Genomic DNA, 19,373 nt, shown 5'->3' on the forward strand with positions numbered 1-19,373 from the left:
AGACTCCAGTGGCCCTAATGTTGCCACTACCTGACAGTCAGCACGGATTAGCCGGCCTCATGAGAGATGATAAGGAATGGAGATTTTCTGAGTAAAAGGCTCGGAATTCAGATCAGAGTCAGAATAACAAATGAGCTTTTCAAAAGACAGCTGCCCAAACCAAACAAGGAATTTTTCACTTGTTTACAAAGTGTGGAGAGAAATATGGGCCTCCCATTGGTCTTTCCACGAGACAGTCACACACACATCACCTCCTCATCATCACCATCATTAGTATAATTTATAAAAATTGAAAAGACCGGAAATAAAATTGATCCTGGAGAAATAACAACCAACAGAATTCACTTTAAATGCAAAGGAGCAACAAAATTTATTGACTGAATTAAACACAACAGTAAAATGGCAGTGTTGTAGTTTCATTTTCAGATGTTTGAATGGAACAAGAAAAGTGCTATTAGCCCAAGCTTCTTACATTCATTAAAAGAGTGACTATCAAAAACAGCAACATGCACAATGGTACATATGCACAAAATGGAATTATATCAACAAATATACAAAATACCCAAAATAAAATATTTACAGGTTTAAAAATATAAACATTGATTCCTCTATCCCATTAAGCCATTGGAGTGGAGAAAGGAGGAAAGACCCTATTGCTATTTAGAATCCCTTTTTAAAACAAGTTTTTAAAACATAGAATTAGTTCTAGGAGACAATTTTTGATGTTTTTCAGGGGTTTAACATTCTATTATAAAAATAACATCTATAAACCTACTAATAGTTTTCCTCCTGTGCACAAAAATAATACTGCCAAAACCTGTCCTCAAAGACATGCCTGACTTTCAGGAAAGCTAATTATGGAAATGGAGTTTCTCGTTTGGGTTATCTTTGTTACTATTTTCAAATAACCAGCAACTCCCTATATTACACTGAGATACTTTATATAAATAACGTGGGCGAAACCTGAAGTTCACAATGAGCCTGCTAGGTAGCTGGTGTCAAGTACAAATGATAGGAATTGACTTTGCCAACAACATCAAAAGCATTTTCCCTGATATTCCTGATAGACCTACCACTATCAGATCCTCCATATTCAATAAGATTTATCCTGGAAGCAATGAAAATGTTAAATACTACTTTGCTAGAGTTTCTCCTCCTTTATTTAGAAATAAATGTGTAGTGGGGACCAATGGTTGTAATGTAGATATTTGAGAAGGTTCATTGATTCCTTCAGGCCACCTGGAGCCATTTCAAGGCAAGTGAACAAGCATTTTCTGCATGTCTACTCCATGCCCCTATGCTATTGAACCAGATATTTTTAGTATTTCTGCTTTAGTTTGTTAAATGATTCAGGTCTGAGAGTATCTGAGAAGGTATAGTATGTCTCAAGTAACCAGAAACCTAAGCCATATCTTATTTAAAACATATCTTCTCACATAGAGCAAAAGTTATTCTACTCGATTATTGAAGCATTTCCAAAATTACCCATTTTACCAATACCTACCTTACATGGTTCTTGTGAACAGTAAAGATAACAATGTAAAAAAAAGCACACAGCATCCTCTCTGGCAACATAGTAAACATACAGGATATGTTAGTAGAATTCAATATAAAATACTCATCTTCATGGTGGCTGACTTATTGAAGGTGTTCAATAGCTATTAGTTGAATGAGTTAATGAATCAGAAAATGTAGGACAGGATTCAGTGGTTGTAGACACAACATAGGACGGACAGCTTTTAAAGGAGCCAGGTGCTTATTTCTGAAGTTCAGAATTGCATGGAGGCAAGGGACAACTCATACAGCTGTCATTTAAACAAACACAGATAACAAGTTGGCAAAGATGTGGAGAAACTGGAACCCTTGTGCACCATTGGTAAGTATGTAAACAGATGCAACCACTGTGGAAAGCAGCACAGAAGTTTCTCAAAAAATTAAAAATAATTCTGTGTTTAATTAGAATTACCATATAAATGACCCAGTCATTCCACTTCTGGGTATTTATTCAAAAAAACTGAAATCAGGATCTTAAAGAGATATTTTCACTCCCTCGTTCGTTGTAGCATTACTCATAATAGCCAAGGTGTGGAAATAATCTAAACGTCTGTCAGTGGATGAAAGGGTTTTTAAAAATGCAGCATATACATATAAGGAAATATTATTCAGCCTGAAAAAAGAAGGAAATCCTGCCATAAGCAACAACATGGCTAAACTTGGGGGTCGTTATGCTCAATGAAATAAGCCAGTCACAGAAGGACAAATAGTGCGCATTTCCACTTCTATAAGGGATCTAAAATAGCCAGACTCACAGAAGCAGAGAGTAGAATGATGGCTGCCAGGGGCTGATGGGGGAAGAAATGAGGAGCTGCTGTTCAATGGGCACAGAGTTTCAGTTACGCAGGATGCATAGGTGAGAGAGATTTGCTGTACAACACTGTGGCTATAGTTAACAATACTGTATTGTGTACTTAAAAATTAAAGAAGGTAACCCGGGCGTGGTGGCTCATGCCTGTAATCCCAACACTTTGGAGGTAGAGGTGGGCAGATCACTTGAGGTCAGGAGTTTGAGACCAGCCTGGCCAACATGGTGAAACCCTGTCTCTACTAAAAATACAAAAACTAACGGGCATGGTGGTGCACGCCTGTAGTCTCAGCTACTTGGGAGGCTGAGGCAGGAGAATCATTTGAACCTGGGAGGTGGAGTTTATAGTGAGCCGAGATCAAGCCACTGCACTCCAGCCTGGGTGACAGAGTAAGACTCCATCTCAAAAAAAAAAAAAAATTAAACAGAGTAGATCTCATATTCAATATTCTTACTGCAATTAAAACACACACACCTATGCATAGATCACCCAGAACCCACCAAGATGGCTTAAGGTAGGAATAAAAACAAATGAAACAAATATGCTTTGAATGAATGATACCCTATCAGGGAGGAAGTATCGCCATGACAACAGAAGAGATTTCTGTCTGTACTTCCCACATTAATCCTAAGAGAAGAGGATCCTTCCAAGGGAAGGCCAATGTTTGCCTACTCAGCATAGCACAGTGGCAGGGTTCCCTGTATATGATTGTGAGCACCATCATCTCAGACACAAAACTAATTTTCAGCTGCGTGGACATGAGTTAGCTCTTTCTATTAGAAGTGAGCTGACAATGACACTAAGCAGTACTTAGCTCTCTATTACTGAAAATCACTAAAGAGTTTATATCCCTGTCCTAGAGACTAGGGGAAAAGAGAGAGAGACAGACAGACAGAGATGGAAAGGGATAGAAAAAAAAGGATGAATTAAAGCTGTCATACTGGGGAGATAATATTATCTACCCCATATGGCTGTTAAGAGGACTAAGTAATTATTTCTAAATCTCCTAGCGGTGCCTGACACATAGTAAGTATTCAACAAATGTTAACCATTGTTATATTTACTATTTTTTTAGAGGCATTTGTGTGGCTTAATTCATAGTGCCCTTCCTCAACTTCACACCACTTTGCTTCACCCCACAAACTATAAGCAACAAATGCAAATACCAAAAAAAAGTAAAATAACATTGTTTTGTGTTTTTAATGAATATTAAGAAAATCCAATTACAGCACAGCTTAGGTGTGAGCTCCAAACTGAATGGGTTTTATTAAGTATTAGATACAGTGTATGCCCCATAAATATGTGTTGCATTGAATTAAAGTAAATATCCATCCTAAAAAGGTGCCCAGTTTCAGTTCTGGAGGCTTCATGACTATTTTCATCTTTCCTTTTGCAGTTTGAGAAGGAACTCCTTTCCATAATCACGAAACTATCATTCTGAATCACCTCTTAAAAACATCATCTGCAGTGACATAATAACATTCTAGAAGTGGCTATTGTTGCAACAATCTGTCTCCTTAAACCTTATCACAGTGCAAGGCTTTTGAGAAGCAATGCATGACAGCCACCGGGAAATCTTCAGAGCAAGATGAGGTCTCACAATCAATGGCCGCCTGTGAGGAGCCACACTCACACGCTGCACTGACAATGTCACAGCTCGCTTCTGCCTGTGAACTACACCCTTGCCTTTTGCTTCCCCACACAGGCTCTGTAAGACACTCGTCTACCATACTACCCCTTTGGTCCCAAACTGCTTCATAAACATTTTTGTGTGTAATGAATTGAAATTTTCTAAGGCTGAGTTTACACAAATTAGAACTGTTCTTTTCCTTGCTCTGCCTGGAGGAGGGAAAAGGGAAACTGGGTTAGGTGAAGTATTTGGGGTTTTCCTCTTATTTCACTCAGATACTTTAAACCAGCTTTCCTCAGTGATGAGACGAGGCAATTGTGATGGTTTTTCCTTATGTTTAACAGCAAAAACTTCTTGAATTAATTTCTTAACAATGAAGGGGAGCAAAGCATATGTGAATGTACTGGAACAGGTCTCAGTAGAAGCCCAGCATCAGGGGAGCCAAATCCATATATTTGTAATTCAGGAGAAAAATTCAGATAACTAACAGCAGGGAATGCATTCCGCCATGCGGACGGAGCCAACATGCTAGCGTCATGTGAAGTGTCCCGTCACTGCTGTCTGAGGGCACTTAGGAGACATGAGCTGCCTGAGTGGATCTCTTCACACCAAGCTAACAGTCAAGAGTCGCCTTTAAAATTAATCTGACAAAGGCGTAAATAATGAAAACTCTTAGAAAATTCAAAGAAATCTCAACACCTGACATAGTCTTTTTACCCGGATAATTGTGTAAGCAAAGGGCTATTTGCATACTGTTTAACTGCAAATACTTGAAGACTACCTCTGAGATGAAGAAATAAATCCTTTAAACACGGTGAGTTATTACCTTCATAGATATTAAACCCTTTGTATTTAAATAAGCAGATAATTTGTGGAAAATGTATCTAAAGGAAGTCCTTTGTATTCTATATTCCATTGTTGTTATTAGATAAAATAAAATGTATCTAGAGGAAGTCCTTTGTATTCTATATTCTATTGTTGTTTTTAGATAAAATAATAAAAATCTATTTCCTCTTGTGATTATTTAAAATGCTGTAGTAAAATTTCTCCCAATTGGTGCTAATGGCAGGATAAATGCATCAACCACCATCTGTACTAAAGCAGAGTGTTTCAAATAACAGTGTATGTGTAATATAGACATTCAAGTCAGGCTGTCTTTGTGCAGAGCTATTAAACCAACAGATAAATTTTCGCCCAACAATTGATTTGACTTTTTCCTGTCTAATTTGGGCAGCTTTTCAACTAAAGGAAGTCAATCAACCAAGTATCTTAGAATATACATACATAGGAAAGATATAATTAGCCTCTATCCAATCCTTCCCTTAAAAAGTCAGCAAATATGGGCCTGAATAATCTTCACAAGGTCATTAGATATAATGTATTAATAAAAATTGGAATGTAAATCTAGGAAAATTCTTGAAAAAACAATCTCCATGAACACAAATGAGAGAAAGTAGCCCTTGGCACAAGAAAGCAACTATGATCCCTTTTCTATGGTTGGAAAAAGTTGAGAATCTACTCTTCCTGCCACTCCAGGGATTTCCCATCAAGCGATTGAGGCTGTTTAATTCATTGCCCAAATCCTTTATTTGATTGGTGTAGGTGCAATTCTTAAAAAATAAGGTAAAAAAAAAAGTGGAAAATATAAATTTAAAAAGAAAATATTTTATATCTTTTATAACTGGTTAATTGACAGGTCAGTGGAAACTAAGATAAACTTTGCTCACGTGTTCCTTTTCTTATAAAGAGGAGACACAGCATAACGGTGTAAATGGAGGACTAAGTCCTAAAATTATGAAAGCAAAAACTTTTCTTCTACTGCTTAAGAAATAGATTGCCTTTACTATTACAATATTCTCATAAGTTTTTCAGGTATTCTTAACTTTCCTGTACAATTGAACAAATGAACCAACATAACTTTGCCATGGATTCATGCAAAGGAGAATATAACCCTTGCAGGAAAATGTACAACAAGGAAATCAAGATCCTTTGTTTTACAGCTAGGAATAAAATTTATATTTTCTCCATTCACTAGGGGAAGATGAATGTATTTTGAGCCTAAATAGTACCAGCGGCATGAAATCAAATGTAAATCCCTTGTTTAATACAGAAATAATTTCAAAAATAATTTCCAGATCTAGAGTAGATGTCTTTTGTCTGTTAGTCTGTACACAGTTGAGTGCATGAGCACGTGAGTGTGAGATGCTTATATGAATTCTTGGTAGTGTGTTCAGAATGCTTAAGGCTATGACTGCATATAGGGCCTCATTTACACACATAAAGAAATTAAATATTAAAAGATTACTTTGAAATAACATCATGGATCTGAGACAATGCAATAAAAGCCAGTCATATGACTAATGAAGAAATTCAGCAAACCTCTCCTAATTGAATCACTGCAAATTTAAAATGGGGAATGGCCTACTTTCTGCTACTGGCTCAATTTGCTTTCCTTTGATGTCCATTTATTTTGTTACTTTCTTCATATTATTAAAATAGGTTTTCATATATTTAACTTGCCTTGTTCTTTCATTTATGAAACAGAAAACAAACTTAAAAAGCATGTAATAACAGTTCATTACTAATGCAATCTCTCTGGAAATGAGACTTATACAGAAGTGTTCATGGCATTTACATATGTGCAGTTTCACGTGAATATGCATAATCTTCCTGGTATGATGAATCACCTCCTAGTAGAAGCTCTGGTCTTTTGATTAAATACACTGAAGTGTATTTCAAAAAGGATATTAATTTCATCATTAGACACTAATAGCATTCTAGGAACTGCTTCAGTTTATCATTCAAACTAGGCATATAATAACCCTTTCTGAAATAAATGTTTCATCTGAAATATTAGAAAACATACATAGAAGCAAACCACTTTTCAAAAAAAACTTGGCATAAAGTGTTTACAATACATAAGCTTGCCAGTGTCATATTCTGAACACACTTGTCTTCGTCATAAGTCTATAAAGCAAAAGGCAAATGATGTGAAGAACTGTATCTTTCTATTGTTTTTCTTTATGTGTTCCTCATTTTGCACTCACTATATTGAGGAAAGGTTGGATCTGAAATTTTACAATCAAGGTAAAAAAAAAATCTGAAAACAGGGTTTGGGGTGAGAAACAGACTCTTACCCAAAACAAGGCAGAGCCATTCCTCTGGGACACCAGCACAATAGATTTTTTTTTTTTTTTGAGAACCAGAGAACCCACATAAAACAAAATCAGAATCGCTTCCCATTACAGTACATAACAGAACATCAATGGCTTGGGGACCGTCATCATGTCTAGCTATAAGACCAGATTTTATATTCTAGATATAGAATTATCTAGAATAATTCTATTGAATTGACTGAATACAAAATGTTAACAGCTGGATAAACGGTAAAATATGCATTATCTTCACATGAGAAGCATAAATGCTTAAATATTGTATCTATTGGCATTTAATAAAATCTTTCCCTGATCCTGATTTCTGCACTGGGTGGGGGAAGAAACAAACAAAAGCAAAAGCAAAAGCCTGCTCTCCTGAGCCTTTTATATCTCCCCAAACAAATGATTGAAACCAACCAAACCAAAACTCGCCTTTATTTTCCTAGTGTTAGATCCTTATCAATTTGCATATCTAACAACTGAACGTAGGGAAGTTTTCTGCCAATAAGTGGTCCCCTCTGCTCATCAGGTAAATACCTGGCTCTTTCAGCTTTGGAGGTATTTTCCACACAGTGATACAGCAAAGGGTTTTGTTTTTGTTTTTGTTTTTTTTTAACTGGAAAGGAAATAGGAAAGAAGGGAAGGAAGGAAATGTGTCTTGGAAGAGGAGATCTCCTCTGGTTCTTCAGCGGTTCCTTCAGGCCTCTGGACACTGGCTTATCCCAATATCCAGGCATGACTCTTACTTAGGTTTGGCTAAGTACTGTTTTCTGCAAAGGCAAGTAAAGGTGACTTCCAAGTGTTCAGTATATTAAAGAAAAAGGAAGAAAAACTTAAAGGTAAAAAAGAAAAAAGTGCTTGAAAATAATTCTCAGGGACTTATCTTGACAGGAGAATCCCCAGTGTAGCATCCCTCTTTCTGGTGTTATCCTGTCCCTGCTCAGGGCACAAAGACCTCCTGGGTCCACGCTCTGGAGCAGGGCGGGGGACGGGTGGTGTCCTAAAAGACTTTCTTTAGGAAAAGCAAAACTTACTTTAGTGGTTTCCAGGGAAAAGTTGTATTCCTTGACATGTGGCCCATCCACCTTGGCCTGGAAGACCTCACAACTTTTTGGCACTGTCGTGGCAGGCCGTTGCCCTGATGGTGGTCCCAGCCAAGCCCCGGTTGCTGACTCTGCGGACCAGCACTTTGGAAACCGGGATTTTTGTTCTGGGCATCTCACTCCTGGAGGGTTGCTGGTGCACCACGGGATGGCTAGATGGAAGGTTGGTCAGGTGCTTGATGCTAATAGGGATCTTAGAGTCCTTCAGCAAGCTGCCTGGTGTTCGCAGTGGACAGGTGATGGTGCCTGGAGATACGGGCTTTAACCGGGACAGGGAGGACGTCTCCTCGTTGTCCTTCCCTCCAGGAAGGGTTGCTGGACTTCCGTCCGGGTCAGCATAGAGATCATAGAGCGCGTCCCCGCTGTAGCTATCCCGGGGGATGCCCGCCTTCTTCCCGCTGCTCAAGCTGTCTTCCTCTGGGCCTGGCGTGGTGGAGTCCCAGTAGCCCTCGTCGCTGTTGGGGACGCCTTCCTGCTGCTCCTTCTCCGGGTGCTTGGGCTCCTCCTTAGGATGGGGCTCGATGGGAATCCGGTTGAGCCTCCTGCGTTTGACCAAGGACGCGTCCTTGGCCGCTTCCACACACCTGGTGTCTTTGGGAGTCTCGGGCACCACCTTGGTTTCCAGCGCAGCTGCCACCTTAGCCGCGCCCTCCTGGGGCTCGGGTCCCTGCTCCTCGGTCTGGGAGAGCATGTCCCAGAACTCCTGTAGATAGGTGTCATCCACCTCGTCCGGGCTGGCCATCTCTTCCCCGCCTCCTTGGTAGGCCACCACGCCGGGGTTCTTTTTAGACAGAGCCGGCTTGCCTGGCCCGGGGACATGCTTGTCACAGCTGGGACCTGCCTCTTCCTCTTGGTCTGCAATAATATCTCCACAGCCTGTAAGAGAGTCAAAGCTTTTCAGTGAAGTCACGTCAGAAAACATCAAACAAATACGATCTGCCGACGGGTCTGAGGGTGGATCGACAGAGGCAGGGTCTGGGGCGGCGGGCGCCCGGCCGCTGCCGCCTTCGGAGTCGACAAGGGGGACCGTCTTTACGGGAACGGCCCCCGTCCTGGAAGCGTCCTCTGCCGTGCGGACCTCCCCGGGCCCCGGCTCGGGGGGTGCCCGGGGCTTCTCGGCGCGCCGATGCCCCGCGGCGTCCTCTCCCCGGGCGCCGGTGTCGCCGGGGTGCGCGAGGCCCTCGGCCTCTCGGCAGCTCCGCGCTGGGGCGCGGTCGGCGGGGGCGGGCACCTCCTCTCCCCCTGCGGGCTCACCTGCTGGGTCTCGCGGGGCGTCCTGGCTGGGCTCCTCCGGCTCGCGCGCGGCTCTGGGCGTCTCCTCCTTGACGCACTCCAGGCTGGCGGTGAGCGAGCCGGGCAGGATCAGGCCGCCCCCGGGCGCGCGCCCCTCCGCGGCCTCCGCCTTGGCCCGCTTGTCTTTCCTGTGCCAGCGCATGCCGCTGAACAGCCCCCGCAGCCCCCGCTTTTGTTTGCCGGCGGCCTTGCTCGCGTCCGCAGGCTCTCCCTTGCCGTTTTCCGAGCGCCCGTTCTTCTTCAGCAGCGAGAAGAAGCTGTGCGACTTGGCCACCGAGCTGCTGGCGAGGGAGCCCCCGCCGGGCCCGGCGGCTCTGGGGGGCCCCAGGTTCGGCCGCCCCCCGCCGCCCCCGCCGCTGTCGCCCCCGCCGCGCGGCTCCTCCTTCCTGCCGCTCTCCAGCACCAGCACCTCGGCAAGTCCGTCGTGGGTCCTGCTCCTCACCAGCCCCGTCGGACCCGAGCTTTTCCCGTCCCCTTTGTTTTTGACCCCAAAAATGCTGGGCATGGTGCCACCCGATTTCCTCTTCTTGAATAATTTGAAGGCAGCTTTATTAATCTTCCCCGACGGCGGCTCGGCGGCCGGCGTTTCGGCGGCACAGTCACAATGCAAGTCCATGTCTGCCGCGAGGGTCCCGGCCCCGGCCTCCGCCTTCCTCCTGCAGACCCCCACGGACGCGCCAGCTCCGCCGCGCTCGCTGACAGCCCCACCGCCGCCGCGGCTCCGGCTCGTCTCCATGGAAACCGCGCGGGATAAGCCGCTTTCGTCAGCAGTGGGCTCGCGCCAGGCCACTGTCACCCGTATTCTAAATCAACCTGAGCCGCGCTCGCCGCCGCCGCTGCAAAAGAAACACACATAAAAGACCATCTTCCCTCCCGCAAGGGCTTATATAATACCCTAACCCACTTCCATCCGACTTGGCTCGGCGCTGCATGGCGTTTTTGTGGCAGGAGCAGGCAATACAGCCGCGAGCTGATTGCAGAAATTCGAGTCGTAATTATGGAATTCAAATTCCCTCAACTCTCACCCACCTTCCGATTCCTTCTCTAGACTCGCTCTTCACGGGAGCGCAACCATGGATCACGAAATGCCTCTAAAAACGACAACGCAATTCAACCCACCACAAAATGCTTGTTTTTCTTATCCTCTCTCCTAGACTCCATGCATCTTCATGCCTTTCCCAAGCCCTTCATGTCTGTCCTTAGCATTGGTGCACTAAGCCCAGCAGGCAGGAAGCATGTCTGCCTACATCCATGTCTTGTCCAGAGCTGAGCACACGCTAGGTCCATGCTGTGTGGCTGTCATTGTGGTTATGGTTCTTGTGACAAAAGTACACGCCACCACTCAATCAGTCTATCAGCAGCCCAGCAATGCAAGCACAACAGCTCCCCGGGGTGGAGTTTGCCTGCACCTTTGGGACAACCATGACTTTTATCCCAGACTCCAGCCACCACGGGATGAAGTCACAGATGCTGCGGCCCAGCCCACATCTGATAACAATAGACAAGCTGACCGAGAACACAGGCTGGGAATCTCAGACCCACTCCACAGGTGGGCCTTCGAGTCCGGGTTCTGCCCTCTCCTTTCCCACTCAGCAGGACAGTGGCATTATGCCTGTCACTGCTGTACCACTCCCCTCCCCCATACCACCAGGGCTGACTTGCAGTCCCCTTCCCCAATGTACAGAGCAGGAAAAGCTTGGCAGGGGTCCCTGTGTGTCCAGGGATCTCTGCAGACATTCCTACCTGCCTGGTCTGGGGAGAGGGAAAACCTTTTTTCTGGGAACAGCTCAGTCTAGGGATCTGTTCTGTGTTCTGATTTAAAAAGTGACTGCTAATATTCTAGTCTTGACATCTGATTTCATAATCCCAGCTGAGTGCTTTTTAGCAAAAAGAAGAAATTTGGAGAAGCATATACATATATTAATATAACATGTATATATAGTATATATTATTTAATCATTTGATTATTTATTAAATATCATTTAAGAATATATGTAATAATTACATATACACACAAACAGTAGTCTTTTCCGTACTCATTTTTTATATGCTCTTTGCATTATGCCAAGAAATTCCAATCCCCATCCACATAAGTTGGCGTTTTATAAATGACGTATGTTGGCCATTGCAGCTTCTGTTGTTATGAGATACAGCTGGTTTAAATTTAGACCTTGGAGTTATTAGTTGTATTATTTCCTTTTTTTGTTTATTTTTCTCAAGAACACTGTTTTGTAAAACGAAGAAATCAATGAGTTCAGGTTCAGGAGAGGTTGTCACTTCCAGACTCTAATCCCATCAACTCTTTCTTACTATTAATGAGCATCTCTCCTGGTACAGGAAGTAAGGTGAGGCCAGAGAGAGGCTTTCCCGGATTCTAATTGACTGCTTGAAGTGATGAATCAGTCCTCAGTGCTTTCTGGGGAGACCATGTGTAAGGAACTGTAAAGAGAAACCCATTTGTTACGTCTTTACAACCTTTTGAAGAACAATAGAAAGTCTCTCAATTTTACACACATACACACACACACACACAAACACACACACACCCATACAGTTGCTTAGATTTGTGGGTTACTATGTAGCTCTGTCAGTTTGGAAGAGTTTGTGACTGGGATCAAGGAAAAGTAAGTCGCCTATTAAAAAATCTCCCTTTCTCCATTGGGAGAAAGTGGTCTGCTTATTCACCCATCAGGACAGGTCAAATGTGACTCTAATTTACATGAGAATCTTTGGGCCTCCTGGGAGAAATCTGATAGAGGACTTTGGGATGGATATCATTCTTTTGGGACATCAGCACTAAACAAAGAGAAAGAGACAAAGTTGTCTTCAGCCTGCGGAAGGTGCCCTCACTGTGAGTTACTGGCCCTGAGATAGAAGAAAGCAGGGACCCCTGGGACAATCTGAAGGCACTGGGCATGGGAGCTGTAGAGGCTGCGGTGTGAGTGAGGATCCTCCAGCGTCCTACTCAAAGTCCTTGTTACAGAGACAGTGGGAAAAAAGAGGGTGAAGTCAGCTGAAAGGCCCCAAAAGCCAGACAGGTAAGGAGAGACTGTGTAGGGGAGAGAGATGAGGCGCAGGATGGTCCAATGGTTTGATGGTTAGAGCCAGGTTATGAATCATCACAAAGACTGAGCCATACCTTATATTAAACTTCACAGTCAAGAGTGGAGAAAGCAAAATGGTGATTTTTTTCCCCTGAAAGACAGAACATGACAGTGAAGATAATTTTACCGTAAGCACTCCCATTTTTGTTTATAGTTTCTTCTTTCATTCTTTTCCCCCATCCTGCCCCAGCTTGGGAGTGAACAGAAAATTAGAGTAGAAAGGAATAGAGAACAGGACCGAGGGGAAACATTTCAGGGAAAAGCCATTCCAAAACAATAAGACGTATCACAAATGCAAACAGCAAGTGGATTTTGCTGGAAGACATGTGTGGGCTTTTCTTTGTTGGCACCAGGAAGTATTTGTCGTTTTGTTGAGGCTTTGTTCTCTAGGTAGTGAGCTTCTCTGGAGGATGGTACTCAAAAGGAAAAAAAAAACAAGAGAAACACAAGAAGAACCATTTGAGAACTTAACGTCGTCATCATCATCATCACATCATCATCACATCATCATTTCCTTTTTTAGGGTGCCTTCAAAGCAGTCCAGCCCTTTGCCCAAAGCTTACTGGGTGGAATTTCTTTCTTTCTCTTTCTTTATTCTCTTTTCTTTTTCTTTCTTTCCTTTTCTTTCCTTTCTTTCTCTTTCTTTCTCCTCTCCTTTCCTTTCTCCTTTACTTTCCTTCCTCCTTTCCTTTCCTTCCTTTCCTTCCTTCCCTTCCTTCCCTTCTTCTCCCTCCCTCCCTCGCTCCCACCCTCCCTTCCTCCCTCCCTCCCTCCCTTCCTTCTCTTCCTTCCTTCCTTCCTTCCTTCCTTCCTTCCTTCTTTCTTTTTTCCCAGAGTCTTGCTGTGTCACCCAGACTGGAGTGCAGTGGCGTGATCTTGGGGCTCACTGCAGCCTCCGCCTGCCAGGCTTAAGCAATTCTCCTGCTTCTGCCTCGCCTGTAACTGGGATCACAGGTGTACGCCAACAAACCCAGCTAACTTTTTTTTTTTTTTAAGTAGAAACAGGGTTTCACCATGTTTGCCAAGCTGGTCTCAAATTCCTGACCTCAAGTGATCTGCCCGTCTCGGCCTCCTGAAGTGCTGGGATTACAAGCATAAGCCACCGCACCCAGCACTGGGTGGAATTTTCTATCCTAGGTGAGCCACTGAGGAGCTTCCCTTTGAGCTGCTGTGTGGCTGCTGCTAAGGGACTTCTCATATGTCATAGCATTTCTGCTTAAGGAGGTTGCTAGCTTTACCTTAAACTTGCTGTGGGTCTTTAAAGGGATAATGGTTCATCAATACGGTTTGGAAATAATACCTGAGCTGAGACTACCACCTCCCATCCGCAGACCACTTGGCCAGCTCCTGACCTCACCCCAGGCTGAAATGTCTACCTCCCTGCTCATGTCCATTCCCACCTGGGATTATCCTCCAAGGTGGACTTGAGAAGCTGTGCTGCCAGTGAGAACCCCCAAATGTCCAGCCCAAGTTCCTCTTTATAAGATGAACAGAAAAAAGCTCAGAGCCACTGGTCTTAAAGTCCCCTGCTGTCCACTCTCTTCCTGTATCTGAGGCCTGTCCTTGCCCTCCGTGGGCTTCATGGAAGCTGACACCACAATGTGAAGTGCACAGGTGCCAGGAGAGAAATGTGTGGACGCTCCTTGCAGAAAGCCTGGCCCCAGATGCAATGCTGCCGGCATGTTCCCGTGACCCCCTTGCCTGGGAAGCTGAGGCTGGAGGCTAGGATGAGCAGCATGAGGGCTACAGGTCTGAGAATACTAGGCCCTGAGCTAAATTGAAGTTCTTGTGTTTTCTTTAGCATATTTTGATTCCTGATTTCCCCAAACATCAGCTTTCACTATGAGTTAATAGCTGTTCTGGATATATGCTTATTAAGAGGATAAATTTATTTCTTATTAGTAATATGCGATCGAAAAGCCCACTGCAACTCATGATTTTCCACATTAACCCTGGTGCACAGTCAAGGCTGCTAGGAGAAAAAGCCCATCCCAGGAGGAGCTACAACCCCACGTAGCCTGCAGAGTAAAGGAGCAGCTCAGAGGGGAGGTGTTCCAAGTTCATAGGACATTACCTTTGCCCACCTCCCATGGGTTTGTACCTGGATTCTAGGCAAGGGGAGTGCCACAGAAGACCAAAAAAGGCAAAATGAGCTTTTCCCTGTAATGCTGGTAGGCACCAAGGGGGCACAGGCCATGTGGCAGCTGACAGCACTGGTATTTGGGCAGTTTCCATGTCCCCTCCCAGGCTTCCGGTTGTTTAATCTTTGGAATCCATTAGCTTCGAGACACATTTTTCCAATCTCTGCCTCGGTCTGAGGCAGAGATGTTATGTTCCCTCTGCGTGCCTGTCTGTGTCTCTTCACCTCTTCTTAGAGTGACACTAGTCACATTGATTAAAGGCCCACCCTACTCCAGTATGACCTCATCTTAACTTACACCTTGGTTACATTTGCAAAGACCCCATTTCCAAATAAGGTCACATTCACAGGGACCTGGGGTTACGACTCCAGCAGATCTTTTGGAAGACACAATTCAACCTACAACAAACGACATCACCAGCAACGGTGACAGCATCCGCCTCACCTTCAGTCCTTCAACGCAGCCGCCAGGACCCTTGGCACAGACAAGACTGTCCTTGGGCTCAGTCATGAGTGGGTTCAAACTGGGCATGAGCTTCTTCAGCAGGTGTAGGCCTTCAGCAGAGTTCGGGGTCACTGATGGCACTTCTGGGGTTGCCAGCAGTGTGGGACAGTACCACTGCCAGCCAGAGGAAGCAAGAAGGAAAACAGTGTTGACCAAGAAGGGTAGATCTTGGCGTACACACGTGACACCCTGGGGTCTCTCAGGATTTTCTAGGAGGAAACTAAGATGGGTATCAAAGTTCCCATGTAGTGGACAGGGTAGAACAAGAGGACTACTGTTGCTCTTCCTGTTCTCTAGTCCCTGCATGGAAGCCAGAATGGCCTGGGAAACATGTCACACCATAACTGCTCCTCCCAATAATTCCCTTTTCTCTGGCTCTGCCATTTAGCTAGAGCTACTCTTAGAAAACATTGTATCTCAGATTGCACAGGGGGTGGGATTTCTTCAGCTGTTGGCACCAAGGTGGGTGCAGCGCAGCCAAAAACAGGGCAGAATGAGGTCAGATAGCAGAGGGTGCATGGACTGGATGCCAGGGCTTTGGGCATGGATAGATGCCCTGTTAGAGAGCAGCCAAATAAACAGTGGGAATCATCTAACCAGCAGGGATGCAAACCAGAACCAGAGCCCAAGATGAGGGCCCTCTGTTGTTAATGAGGAGGCCAGGCTCAGAGATTCGAGACTGGGAAGCTGCAGGGGGGCTGCAGAAATGATCTGCACCACAGTGGGACACCGATAGGAAGCCCAAGTCCCTGCCCCTTGGGTGTACTTTTGCTCGTCTTAAAGAAACGCTACTCTGCATCTGCTTCTTGACACAAAGCTGGCCTCACACTCAGGCCTTGGTCCAGCCCACCCAGCACGTACACACAGCATGAACCACCCTGTGTAGCTAAGGTAGGCCTTCTGCCCGGGTTTCTCATTGCCCCCAATCTCCAGCCATATGAGCAAGCTGCTTTCTGCCATGGCATCCCCACATCACAACTGTGCGACCCTTCTGAATCATGGCCCCTTTTCCCAGCTACTTCCACTTCTATCAAAAAGACATGGGAACATTCTCTTGCTTTCTCATGCCGCTCCAGGTCTGCCCCTGCCCCTTATCTTAAGATCCCCTCCACTGGCCCTGCCATGGCAGCACTGAGGACATACACGAGCGTTTCAGAGAGTAGCAGGGTCCTCTCTACTCTCAGGTCCCTAAGCTCATGAGGGGAGGGGTGTCTTATCCCCACTCCTTAGGAGCTAATCTGGATGGAGGGTGCAGGGAGCAGAGCCCCTTCCTAAAGACCCTCAGCAGGCTGTTGCATTCTTTCTGTGGAGCAGTTTCACGGTGCACAGGTATCAATCCCAGGGGAGGACTCTAAACACTTCACCGGTAACTATGCACCAGTAGCAATCCACTTGCACAAGTGCAGTGAGACAGAGAACTCACACAGCAAGTTAAGTGAAGCAATCTTCCAAGGCTCAGTAGTTCTGCCCAGGCCCCTTGGAGCCCATTTGCATGTGCCCTATGTCGCACCACAGCTGAGGGACCGTGAAAGCACACTCTGCCTTAGGTTTTATGGCCAGGGGACCCAGGGATCGCTGGGATAAAGTATTGCAGGACATCCTGTTCTAGGGGTGATGGGAACAGAGCCCAGGCTATCCCAGCCAATTCCTCCTTTTCTCAGGATGTTGCATTCCCAGCACATTCTACAGTTATTCTGAGAACCACAGGCAAGTAATGGGGGAAGAGCTGGTTATCCAAGGCCATCTGGGGACTTGTCCTGCACTTTCCTCCAACTTCTTTTCTTCCATTTCCTAAAGTCTTGGGATCTTAACTCGTCTAGATAGCAGACAAAACCACATTCAGAGCAATTACATATTTGTTTAAACTTATCGCTTAGGTCAAGATCTCGGCTCCTGAAGTTCAAATGACCGTAGCTTTAGCAAACGAAAAAACCTTTTTTTCCCAAAGATATAATGGACTTCAAAAGCATATTTTGAACTCTGAAAGCTGAGTCTTACCATTTTTTCTGTATCTTTGCCTACCTATTCCAGTTTAATTGCTCAGCCCTGCCCCATCCCTAACCTCCTACAAACAATACACAAATATACTTGCTCTCGCAGTCTATGCTCCAACAATTTTGAGCATGTTTCCTGAATATGTTATTGTCCTCTTGCTTTTCTAAACATTGCAGCTATCATCTGAGATGCTGTTACCCCCTCTGTGCAGCTAATGAATTCCTATGCATTTCTCATGTAAGACTGGGACCCCAGATCCTCTGTTTCCATCAGAGGCCCAGCATATTCCCATGATACATCACAAAAATGCTCAGGCCAATTTCTATACAGTGTCAATCATCATGGTGCCCCAGGGCTGACTTCCCATAAGTTGGCTCTGACTTTTACCGAAAGAGGGCTATGATGAGAGTGAGAAGTACAGTTCTTCCCCTCTGTGACAGGCACATCAGCCAACCAGCAGAGCTGCACTTGAGTGGCTCAATCATCTCAATCAGAGGCGGATGACTCCTTTTCTTGGGTCATGACCTCCTTTCCCCCTTTGAGTCACATGGCAGGGTGGGTTACTTCCCTTGGTAGTCAAATATGCTACTTAAGATCGTGCTAGTTTGTGTAGCAAATAGATCCCAAAATAAAACAGGTCAACTCAATAGAGGTCTATTCTTACTCACTGTTTTAGTCCATTTGGGCATCCATAACAAAATACCATAGATTGAATGCCTTATAAAGAATAGAAATTTATTTCTCACTGTTCTGGAGGCTGAAAAGTCCAAGGTCAAGGGCACCAGCAAGTTAGCTATCTGGTGAGGGCTTGCTTTATGGTTCACAGATGGTGCCTTCTACCTGTGTCATCACATAGTAGAAGGGGGAATGAGCTCCCTTGGCCCTATTTTATAAAAGCACTAATCCCATTCATGAAGGCATCACCCTTGTGACTTAATCCTTTCCCCAAAAACCTCACCTCCTGATACCACCACCTGGGAGGTTAAGATTTCAACATATGAATTTGGGGAGGGCACAAACATTCAGATCATAGCACTCATCTATAAGTCAAATATTGAAACCGGAAGGGTGAGTCTCTTCCATGTGATCATTCAGGGCCCCAGGCTTCACTTCTCTGTGTCCTCACTGTGTGGTTGTTGCTATCTGCATTTAGCTGGAGGAAGGAGAAAGAGAGATCCCAGAAGAAGTACATCCATTTCTAAGAAGCTTGACTCCGACATGCAACAAATCACTTCCTCTCACTTCTGTGGGTGACATCTAGTCACATGGCCACATCTGGCTACTAGAGAGTGGGAAATATGGTCTAACCATGTGCCTGGCCACATTCCTATTACTACAGAAGGAGAGAACAGATTAGAGCAGGCAGCTGGCAGAATGTGCTACAAATCAACCTACTGAGTAGCTGTGCTGGGGAAAGGAAGCGTTCCGTCTCCCTAGTGGGTTCACTTTCCTCCACGCTTTCCCCTCCCGCAAGACAGTGCATTCCCTCTCAAGACCTCCCTGTACCAATCTCTATCGCCTGCTCCCAGCTCTCTCCCTACCCTTCAGCCCTCCCTTAGGGGAATGTATTTTTTGGTTAAAGCAAACACGTCTAGAAAATGTTTGAAATAAACTAGATTAAAAACCTGATTGTGGTTATTCCCACCTCCAGGGTAGCTTAGAAAGGACCCCCATGGTGTCCATTCCATTCCGTGAGCATTTATAGAGTCTGTCCCGTGTGCTGGGTGCTACCATGAATAAATCATAATGCCTGCCCTGCACGGTGACCAGGAGGCTCGTCAGTGTGAGACTTGGTTTGGTGTGAACTCTCCAGCTCATCAGGCCAACAGTACCATTGTTCCATCCCGGGTTGTAGGTCAGTGTGATCAGCAGCTTGGGTGTTAGTTTTTTCTTCTTCTTCTTTGAAAAAAAAAAAAAATCTATGTTTTCCTCCATGATGGTTAATCCTCAAATAGTCAGGCTTACTTCTGTCCCGGATCCTAACCACCTACCAGGTTTTCTTCGTGGGTTTTAGGTTAAGTCCCTGATCCGGTTTCATGAAGCTTTCATTGATGTTTCATTTGCTATCCACCACAGCAAGGTTAC

The 19,373-nt window shown here is 44.9% G+C and overlaps 1 protein-coding gene and 1 long non-coding RNA gene across 4 annotated transcripts; both read right to left on the bottom strand.

The window, feature by feature from the left end:
• Positions 1-340: 340 nt before the first annotated feature.
• AMER2 (APC membrane recruitment protein 2) lies at positions 341-10,991 on the bottom strand. Of its 3 annotated transcripts, XM_031001426.3 has the most exons (3): positions 10,574-10,981; positions 9,506-10,380; positions 341-9,127 (listed from the first exon to the last, which is right to left on the bottom strand). In XM_031001426.3, exons 2-3 carry the CDS (start codon positions 10,278-10,280, stop codon positions 8,250-8,252), a joined length of 1,653 nt encoding a protein of 550 aa, XP_030857286.1. In that variant the 5' UTR covers positions 10,281-10,380; positions 10,574-10,981; the 3' UTR covers positions 341-8,249. The 3 variants fall into 3 exon arrangements, with proteins under 3 accessions (XP_030857286.1, XP_030857284.3, XP_030857285.3); XM_031001424.3 differs by having other exon boundaries at positions 341-10,380; positions 10,574-10,991; XM_031001425.3 differs by having other exon boundaries at positions 341-10,380; positions 10,664-10,990.
• A 490-nt stretch (positions 10,992-11,481) lies between these two features.
• Positions 11,482-19,093, bottom strand: LOC129526177 (uncharacterized). The gene is made up of 4 exons (XR_008670794.2): positions 18,934-19,093; positions 15,234-15,407; positions 12,684-12,739; positions 11,482-11,983 (listed from the first exon to the last, which is right to left on the bottom strand). It is a non-coding gene; the product is annotated as an uncharacterized lncRNA (long non-coding RNA).
• Positions 19,094-19,373: the final 280 nt, after the last annotated feature.

This window comes from Gorilla gorilla, chromosome 14 (assembly GCF_029281585.2).
Source record: "Gorilla gorilla gorilla isolate KB3781 chromosome 14, NHGRI_mGorGor1-v2.1_pri, whole genome shotgun sequence".
NCBI classification, from domain to species: domain Eukaryota; kingdom Metazoa; phylum Chordata; class Mammalia; order Primates; family Hominidae; genus Gorilla; species Gorilla gorilla.